General features: G+C 41.1%; 1 protein-coding gene across 5 annotated transcripts in view; it reads right to left on the reverse strand.

Moving 5' to 3' along the window:
* The window catches only part of LOC6544784 (FH1/FH2 domain-containing protein 3), a 40,248-nt gene that overhangs the window by 20,309 nt on the left and 9,284 nt on the right, over window positions 1–10,655 (reverse strand). For 3 of the 5 annotated variants that reach the window (XR_001448520.2, XM_015157911.2, XM_001971568.3), the window contains exon 1: window positions 6,581–6,791. Coding sequence is in view for 2 of the 5 variants with exons in the window: in XM_015157909.2 (XP_015013395.1) it covers window positions 10,197–10,272 (76 nt within the window). In the remaining 3 variants the exon portion in view is untranslated. Of the gene's footprint in view, window positions 1–6,580; window positions 6,792–10,196; window positions 10,273–10,655 lie in introns of those variants that run through there. The other 2 variants (XM_015157909.2, XM_026977949.1) reach the window with 1 other exon arrangement.

Below are 10,655 nucleotides of genomic sequence, written 5' to 3' on the forward strand. Positions count from 1 at the left end.
TATATTCTGAATATTGTTATCTAGAAACTGTACTAAACTACTTGTTTGTTGTTAAAAACTGTGTTACTGCTTAAATATTCTTCATTCATTCTCAGTAGAAAACACCTAATTCAAGCCAGAAAGAGTACATTTTAATTTCCTGTAGGCGAGTGTAATAGGCCCCCAAACAAGATTATGCCGCACAGAGACAGAAAATTGTGTCACGTTTGTGTTTGAAACGGTTAAATGTTTGAGGAAAACACTGGAGCACATTAGGAGGGACGAATAGAGAGAACGACGGCCAGAAGAAGCACAAGATCGGGTTATACCCAGTCGAAATCCCAATACCAAAGTCTACGGATCGGTGGAAGACACACGTGCATACCTAGGCATAATGTGCGTGTGCGCTTGATTTATTGAATTCTTGGCTTGGACACTGGCCAGAACCTTGGCTTATTTCGTATGCAGCGGATGCCCGGCCGAAGCCAAAGTCCAGGAATGCCAGCTCATTATGGAAGGTGGTTCTTCACAGTTAATTATAACAATGCCAGCAAATCGCCTTTGGCCGCCTGTAATTGTCATAAGCCCCGGAGAACGGAAATGGAGAGGCGACACTACTAAGACCAGGAAATCGCCGACGACGTGTTCATCTGGAAAATTCCCAGCTTACCACATGGAGCCGTGCGATTCGTAAGTGTCAATATGTTAATTGCCACCGGCAAAGAGGTGAAAAAAGCTGGGGGAATCTGCGGATTGGGGTCAAGTCAGAAGTGGTCTACTCTCGCGGCTCGAGTGTGCATGGAAAATGCAGCGAAACGGTAGCCACTCGAGCAGAGGAAAGTGATTTAAAGAAAATAAATAGAAGCAATTTAAATTATGCATGTATGTTACACAAAGGAAATAAGATGAAAGTGTCTGAGGAAGATTTATCGAACGAGGCCAAATAAAATGACGGGTTTGGAAATTACAGAACCATTTATAAAAACATTCTCACTGCTCTGGAAATAGTCAAACTAATTTATCGGATTATTCAAGTCGAAGTAAATCAATTCTTCTGATGAATGCAGGACATTTAACACTTTCTTATGATATGTATCTCGAAAAGGGTCTAGTAACTCACATGGGACCTTAACTTTAAGAGGGATCAGTGGAAGACGTCATAGAAATTAGCATTGAGCCTAATACAATGGTAAACTACAGATAACTGGCCAAGATAAAGGCCTCATTCCAACGAACGTAATGCGAGTTGTTTTATAATTTATGTGCCTCATTTGGTCAGATAAATGTTATGTGTTACGTGGGAAAGTCACTTTGAAATCTCTCTTACCCTAAATTACGCGCTATCAAAGGCATCTTTTGATCTACCTGAAGGGAATGCATCTCACACGTGTGTTTTCCCTGCCATCTGACATAAGAAATGACAGAATCTTCGTGTTGAACATTTTGTCATTTTGATAGATCACCCGGCACAATTCCCCCGATCGGCTCCCTTTACAGTCGGATGTGTCATATAACGATGTGGCCCGGTTCACAGGTCCAATTCCATCTTGCGGTTATTTTTGAAATGCAGGCGACATGAATTCTTACAAAATATCTGCTGACCGAAATACACACAATACTCTCTAGATATATTTATACAGATAGATCGCATATATATATCTTTTATGTGGATTTTCATTTGCTCTACTAATTTGCTGGTCTGTGTGAGTGCGTGACTAATATTTTGAGTGCAGCGAAACAACTTGGCCACGATTTTGATGGTTATGCAATGCAAATGACAACAAATGGCAACTACAATCATAATAACAATAAAGTTAAAATACTTTTGGCCAAAAAGGGAGAGAGGCCAAGAGAGACAGTCTGTGTAAATGGTGTAAATGGCGCAGCCTTAGAGTCTTCTGCTCTCAGTTGCGACAATTTTATGGTTGAATTCAGGTCAAACACTTAAAACATTTCGATATTTATATGTTATTTTTATGTGGCGCATTTTCGGAATTTTTCGATTTACATTTGATTTAAGACAAGCTACCACTGCTGCATTGGACTATGGTAAAGAATTTAGGTTGGCTTTCGTAAGATGATCTAATAAATTTATTCGTATCAGATAGGGTTCGCGGAATTTGAAACCCCCCCAGATTTGAACTTGCAAAGATCTATGCTATGACAAAACCAAAAGCCCCACTGAGACGTTAATCATACGCCCCGTGTGACGGATGTTTGCCCTGATGTTCTGCTCAGCTGATGATGAATGGAAAGTAAATAGCTGAAGTTGAAGCTGAAGCTGTGTGCCCAACGTGTTTAGTCATGGCTTATGCCCAATTTTCTTTATGAGCACTTTTCACTCAACAGCCCATCCCATTTGAATAACAATATTAAAGCGACAGCTCCGTCTTTTATTTGATTTTTATAATTTCTCGGCCTAATGAGCGACGCCAAGCCTGGTCTTAGCCATCTCATCATTTTATAGTCTAATAAACAATGCGCTTTATCTTCGCATCATCTTCTTCTTCGTCTTCGGACGTGTTTTCACTTTAGCCATGATAAATTGCTCACACACAAATTTTTGTATTTGAACATACTCTTTTCGGTTTTTTCTTCATTTGCCGATTGCATCTGGCCAGACAGGTATACAATAAAAAAAATTAAGAGGGGGAGCCTTGCATTTTCCAGCATAAATCACATTGACGACTCACGACGCAAGCGTATAAAAATTTATCGAAAAAGAAGGAGTAAAAATCAACAAAACCCCGTATTAATTGTATGCAGATTTTATGCAACCATCCCGTTTAAATGTTGCACACGCTTGATAAATGACGATGGTTTTTGGCTATCTTCGGTTTCGGGGGAGTGCCGGCCAAGCCACTGCAAGCCCCAAAACTTAGTTTGAGTGTTAAATTATGGGGTTTGTGGCGACGGGGCAAGGTCAAGTTGGGGTTGATTGATTCGAAATGCAATTTGAAATGCCCAGAAATGTGTAATGTAGAAATGTATAAAGAGCCGAGATCCGCCTCCTTTAACTTACAACACAATCACAATCAAGGTCGTTACATTTCTCAATAACCCGATCGCGATGCTGTAATAAGTTTTTTATTTATAGGCATTCTGCGAGACACAAAACCGCAAATTGTTTTGCCAACCTCAAGCCAAAGCAAATCAATTCAAGGCAAACCGATCCCTTACAAAAGGTCTGTGATCCAGCGGCAGAAAATCCGATTTTACATGAGCCCAGCTTGTTTCACTTAATTGCCGCCATAGACATTTCTTTTGCCATAAACTTTTTTATGACGGACAATCAAACCACTTTGCATTTTATGAACCCTTTTGGTGCCACACGGGTGCACCAACCGCGACCAACCACCAACCATTGGAGTTTATGGCGACCATTCAAAGTCATTGAGAAGAGGTTTGAACTTGTGATAAAAATCACTGAAAATTTGTTGAGCTACTCTGATAAGCCCGCCCAAAGACAAGTTATCACTTCATTAGAGCTAGGCAGTTGGTACGGGGGCGAAAAGTATTTGAGTTGGGTCTTCAAAATAAAGGGAAGATCTGGGTGTTTGATTTACACGAAAATGTTTGTTTTTAGTGCAGTAAAAATGGGCAGCTCAATTAAGGGAAATGTGAAGGTCTATAGACCTTATTGTAGAAGACCTTATTGGTAGCACTTCTGCTTACCAACAATGTTTTGTCTAACTATTTCGTTAGGCAAAAAAAATCAATAAATATATATTCTGCAGCCCTTGAGCCAAAAACAAACTGCCAGCCAAGTTTGACTGCAAATATTTTGTAGTGCAATATGTCAATGTTAGCGAACTGAAGCTTCAGAACTTGTATTTTCGAAATCTATGTCAATGAAAGTGAGAAGAAAAACCGAGGCGGGGTGGCAAATAAATCAATAAAGTTTAGTGCCTCGGACCTTCGTGCTAATGGGTTATTTATTTTCCAGGCTGATGTGCATGTAACTGCGGCGGCCTGTGTGTTTAGCGAGTGCTTTTGGTGGCGTGTACTAAGCAACTGACCTCAATAGCATTCAGCATTTAGCAAGAGCCAAAGAAACCGACAGCCGGCCAACACTTTTTACCATTTTTAACCATTTTTAACCATTTTTCGGGGTGCGGTTGCAGCGCCAACACTTTCGTTGTTGGGCTTTAACGCTTTAGCCGATAAAGCAACAACACACATCCATCACAAAGATATTCGTATGTACAATGGAGGGGAAAATGCAAAAAATAAAGGCTATTACTCACTAATGAGCATTGTCTGCAAACTTGATTGTTAGTTAATGAACTGAGAGCTCAACTTAGATAACAGATGGAACTTCGGGAAGACTTTACATAAGCCCAAAGTACGCATTTCCCACCCAATTGAGCACTGGATGTCGGCCAAATCCGATTACAGATCATGCAGTATATGCAGTTGGTCATTGGACTTAATTTGGCATTAAATGGAGAATTATAATTAGCTGTCAGTGGCTAAGGCGAATCAGATGCCCCCACCCACCTGAGCTCACCTTGACTTTGCATGGCCAGCCAACGACTTCAACTCGGTAGCCAGATAAGCGCTACAAGATAACGCATAAACTAAGCGAAAATGTTGGAAAAATAAACCCAAGAAATGGCAGGAAGGCAGTCGGCAGACAGTAAGATATATAGGATGATCCCGGACTTTTCCTCCTGCTTAAGTCGGTGTTTTTTACTCCATATATATTTTTTTCTTTTTTGTGCTTTTGAAAGACTAAGTGCTGGATGGTGTTCGGTCTCTTCTTGCTGCGGCAGCACAATTAAAAAAAAATTGGATTAGCGAATGCAGCGCGAAGAAACAAAACAGCACTGGGGAGCAAAGAGTGAAAAGTCGCCGAAGATGGAGCTGAAAAACCCTGGCCAAAACTGAAGTGTCTCGCACTTGGCACGTCAACAGGCGGCCGGTCGGTCGACGACGGCGCTGCTGGCAGATTACGCCGCCAGATAATTAAAATCGTAACTACGTTTACGACGTACCGGGCACAGTGGGTGCGTCAAGTGTAGCAGCACATTTGGCACTGGCACAAGTGAAAATTGGTTCAACTTAATGATTTTGGTTTTTGCTGCGATGCAGCGCAAATTTGACTAAATGTATTTCGACTGATCAGCTTTTTGTTGTGATATCACTGTTAAAGATATTAATGAGAGAACAGTTAGTATCTAGTCTCTAGTAAATAAGCACAATAACTACATAAGTTTATTCCGCATTACGTTTGTTCTAAATTCTCATATTCCCTTTGCGATTCCCATTTTCGCACGTCTTTTTGCCAAATCAGTCCACTGAATTTCGCAAGAGACTGTAATTTGCCATGCTTGTGTCTATAACTAAATAGAAGCTCTTGTGTTGTACTTCGTACTTAGCGCACTAACCGCGTTGAAATGGGGTTTGCTCACCCCCACCACTTCCCCCGCCCCTTCGCACAGCTGCTCTTTTATTTTCGCCTTTTTTGCACAGCAGATAGAGCTAACTGAATTAACTTATTCCGTTTCGCCATAATAAATTCCACAGCATTCTTTATTTGCATATTCTAAAGTAAATATGAGCTAGGCAGCAGAAGAGCACACCAAGAAACAAAATTAGAGTATGCTTAGCGCTAGCTTGGTTAGATTTAGTTGAGTTCGTCATGTGCCTGATTATATATGTATATATCTACATACATATATATGTATGTATGTACGGTGTAATATAATGCAATCAAGTCTAATTGAGCGGCAGTCGAGGGCCTTGGTATTTGGAGCACCACAATGAAGCTAATTTGCTGTCAATAATTTGTGGGTTACCAGGTGACAGATGGCAGTGCATTTAACTAATGCCGAGTGCTTGTGGAGAGAGAAAGGAAGAAAGCACGATCATTTATCGCCTTTGGGGGCAATTTCCCCGTAATGGTCGAAAATAAACAATATTTCCCAGCTCGTAATTTGGCAAAATCTTCACCGAAGATTTGCTTCCTGGCGGAAAACGAGCCAAAGCTGAAGAAAGAAGCCTGGGCCTCGACTTTTATCGAGATTTATTTGCACAATTCCGGTTTTGGGCTTTGCGCTTCCCTCTCCCTCCATCTCTCTTTCTCTCACACACACTCGTTTTCTGTCTCTTTTATTGTTGTATATTTCAATTTTTACTACCACTATTTGCTATGGGGCTCCCTCTGCTACTTCTTCTTCTTTTTGTCCGCAGGGACAGATCCTCAATAGGTGTGAGTTGGTGTTGTCCTTATCGAATAGGCGAGAAGGAGTTCGGGACAGAGGGAGATGGAAAGAATACTATACAGAGACGAGACAGCTGTTTCCCAAACTGAAGAACTTTTGACACTGAACCAACGACGTGAAGAGGCGCCCACAGTGGGACCTCAATTAAGACGAATCTCTCGGATTATGCTGTCCATTGACACTGACACAGTGACATGCCAAAAATCGATAGTCTTTAAGGCAAATTGCAATCATATGTGGGCTAGTTGGCTGGTTTGGGTATTCATTATTATTAACGATGTTTCCGCCTCTTCCACAATTCGTTTCGCACAATTATCGCCAGTTTTGTTTTCGTTGGCTTAATCACTGGGGATTTGCTTAGCATTTCCAATTACCAATTGTTGTAGCAACTAAGGCAGTTTAAATTTATTATAAACGTTGCCCTCAACAACAACAAAAGAACACACACAGGGCAACGCGACGCGCGCAGCTGAGCGGAGTTTGGGTTTTTGATTCCACGGTGGTTGTTTCACCCGCGACAAAAGCGAACCGACTGAACTTGAGCGCGTTCGCAAGGCAACTGAAAAGCCTGACAAAACACACGCGAGCGCCAAAGCGGCGAAGGAGGAAGAAGAAGAATAAGACAGTGTAGCAAGCAGAAGGCAGCGCCAAAAGTGCAAGACGAAGAGAGTGGGAGACCACGTAAGACGGAAAGAGAGAGCACCGCACTACGTAAGCAAAATGCTCAGGTACAAAAAAGCCGGTGCACAGTGGGACACGCAGATCACTTTTATGCATTTACTTTAAACACAAATATTGACCGGGTCTAGTTAAGTTGCAATGGTGCATGAGTTACCTTTAACCAATTAAGATTTCGGCCAACGTGGCGGATTAGTGATATTATTTTCCCTTAGCTTTTTTCCCCGTGCTTAGCTTTTTACTACAATTTCTAGTACCTTAAACTAACAAGTTTACTGATTTACCTAAAAGTGTTGGAAGTAAGTAGTCTACATTTTGTTTTTAAATGTATTTAAGCCGCTCAATAAATGGGTTCTCATCCACTGTGGGTTTTGCTTTCAATATATCGCAGTCCCTTACGCAGACGTAAGATCTTAAGACGTAAGATACTTGGGGCAGGTTGCGAGCGTGGTGAGTTTTTCATGCCGTTGGTAAGTGTAGTGCGCTTGTGTAAGTGTGGTCAGGTATACACTTATAAGTGTCTGCAACATTGTTGGTGCTTGGTGTTTGTCTCTCTAATTGAGCATGCACTCAAAAAAAATTCCTTCCTATTTAATAGCTTATAATTAGGTGATCCACAATGGTTGATACATTTTGCTTAATAATATTTATAAAAATAGAGCTCATTAAAAAGAAAGTTCCATTTTTCTACAACTTTTAGTAGTTTGAAGTCAATATTTGGCCCAGTGTGCGTTGCAAGTTGCAAGTGCTCCCATGCGAGGGCCTAAAAATAGCTCGACAGGCAGCGCGTGTGCCACAATTTGGCCTTATCGTTGATGGAGCGTTAGCCTATCATTAGCCGGACTTTATGCAGCTCGCCCGCTGCTCGATGGGCGCTGACTTTTCGCGGTGGGTGTGTGGCAGGTTGCGATTATGGGCAATGAATTTTGGGTGCAGGCAGCAGATTTACAAGTGCCATTGGGTGGAAATGAAATGGGGGAGTTGGCCGACTAATGGGCGCGCATTCGATACGCTACTTAATTGCAAATCGATAGTGCCGAATACCAATGGTTATAGCAGGCCATTAAAGCAGTATACGGCTCAGTTAATTTTTTATGGAAATATTTTGGTCTCAATAATGCCAATTATCCTGTCAATAGATAAGATAATAATAGCTTTACTCTAGTGATTATCTGTAACTATATCGTTAAAAAATACTTAATTTAACAAGAATTGTTATGGGAAGTCCCATATTACCCAAAAAATACAACTCTACGCCTTTTTACATTTCACACTGAGGTGTTTTCCCAAATAAAATCGAAAACCTCGTCGCTTAAACAATCGCCTCCATTATCAAACACCGATTCAAGCTTAAACGTGAGTAAGTCCCATACAACAGTAAATAAAAACAATACAAGAACTGATAATATAGTTGTCCCCGCCCAAGAAAAGAAGCACGACAATTGCCTTGAGAAAAAACCAAGTCAGCATCCGGAGATTGGGGATGGGCGCACTACGTATGTAAACCTGAGTCATCCGCAGATTGTCGCAATGTTTTTCATGTGTTCATTAGTTTTTTTTCGCAGCTGCGATAAATGAAACTAAATGTCTTGTATAATGTAATTTGGTGATTTTTTGTGTGTGCTTTTGTTTTTGTTTTCACGCATCAATGCCATTTGCTATTTTTGGTAAGCGACTCATTGTGGGTTCAAAAGGTGAGAACACGGATCTTTTCTAGGGTATCTCCGTTAGTATTTTTTATGGCGAGTTGAATGGACTTTCGATTTTTAATGTACGGCGACGTTTTTTATGGCCACATTTGGCAGCACAAAGTCAACAATTGCTTTCTGGTTTTCAGTACATACGGGGCGAAATGAATATACAAATATTTGCAATCGAAATTTGCCCCTCGCTTGACTATATTATATATATTTTTACAGTTATCGCCCAGGCAGCGTCTTCCCCTCTCGATTTGGCTTTATGTTCACGTTAATTGCATTATGACCCATTTAGCTGAGAGTTGAGTTGTTCTCGTTTCCCGGCCCTTGTTGGTGTTAATGTGCGTTGTTGTTTGTTGGCCATCAAACTGGAGCGCGACTCTGGATCTGCATCTGAATCCGACACTCAAATCTCGGGAAGGAAGCGCCCAAAACCGCCGACTGAATGTAATTAAGATTAAATTTGTGTGCTCATGTTTTTACTGCCTTTGCTGTTCCGCATTTTGTTCTGACATCGCTGCGCTTTGTTGAATTTGCATATACACTTCGTTTTTTTGGGTACTTCAGGGGAACATATGTATATGGGAGGGCTATGGGTACCGATTCTTATTCAAACGGTCATGCCAAAAGAGCGGGGCTTCAAAAATGTAAATATATTTTCTAACAAAAAAATTAGCTTATTTATAAACGTTTTAGAAAGATGGACAACCTAATCATTATATACGATGACATACTGACATACATGCTGGCATACAAAAATTGTCCATATGGCGTTTAAAATATGTGAATGGAATATTTGCTGGCACATAACGTGCTCCTCAAAAAGCTTTTAAATTGCAAAATGATTGCCGATTCAAATTGGTTTTTTTAACGATGGGTACCAAATAGTCCACCACTTAAAGATAAGGTTCTCATTGTTTGCGATATTTCTCATTTTCAGAATACCAGAGGGCCCGCGAACCGCGGCTGAGTCACAGAACCCGACTGGTTGGCTGCCGCAGCCACTTGAGAGCTGTCACTCAAGACCGAATCTGGCCGGCGATGCCGGAGGTGATAACTGCACCACTGCACCACAGCACCACCGCCTTCAATTGGGCATGGGTGTGGGTGCGCAACTCGAGGCGAGTCGCCCTACCTTGCCCTTTGTCATTCCAGGTATTAAAGTCGATACGGAGCGGTGAGTGTCAAAAGTTCTGCGGTAAGTGAAAGGCATTGGGGCCTTATCTATATATCTGCCGATAACTGGGGTGCATTGGCTCTTAGTTTCTGGATATATAGGAAACAAAGCTGTATGTTGCAGAGAAAGTTTGCTAGGCAACCAAAATATCAATCAATCAATGCTTGCAAATAACTATAACTTTTTATAGAAAGAGGTTGGAATGTGTTTGCCCATTTACAAAAATTAATTTAAATTACGTGCTGCCAATCAAAGCAACACACCCTATCGGGTATATACCCCTCCAGCTTAGGGTATCCGTATAAATAAACTAAAAGTGTGGGCGGCAGTCGATGTATCGCAACAAGACGGGCAGGCTGCCAAAACGCTTGCAATCTGATCGAAATTAGGGGACTTCGAGGGGGTGGTGGTTCGGTGGGTGGGTGGATGGACACTTACCCTGTGCGGCAGCTGGTGCTGTTGTTGTTTGGGTGGCTCGTAAAAGTTGCTGCCGTTCTCCAACCACTCGACATCGCTGCAAGATCAAAAGAGAGCGATTAGCAACCACATGTTGAGCAAATTCACCACACAACAAACGAAAAGCTCTCTCTGAAAGCTCAATGGTCGGCGTTATTTTTCCGAGCATGCATATACATGAATTGCCGAAATATCTCACCAATTTGATTACATTGTTTATTGCCAAAAATAAAAAGGGTCATATGGCAATTTATATTGAGTAAGGATATTTACTAAAGAAAGTCTGTCTGTATTATTTTTATCTACGAAAAATCATTTGAATTCTTGATTTAAAGATTGAAAAGTGTTATTGGAAAAAGATTGATATATCAATAGAATAAACTGCTTATTAATATGTTTTTTGAAAGAAAATATCTCCGATTACATGTCGAGTATAAACAC

The sequence above is a fragment of the Drosophila erecta genome, unplaced genomic scaffold (assembly GCF_003286155.1).
Source record: "Drosophila erecta strain 14021-0224.00,06,07 unplaced genomic scaffold, DereRS2 tig00000021-arrow-pilon, whole genome shotgun sequence".
In the NCBI taxonomy this organism is placed as follows: Eukaryota; Metazoa; Arthropoda; class Insecta; order Diptera; family Drosophilidae; genus Drosophila; species Drosophila erecta.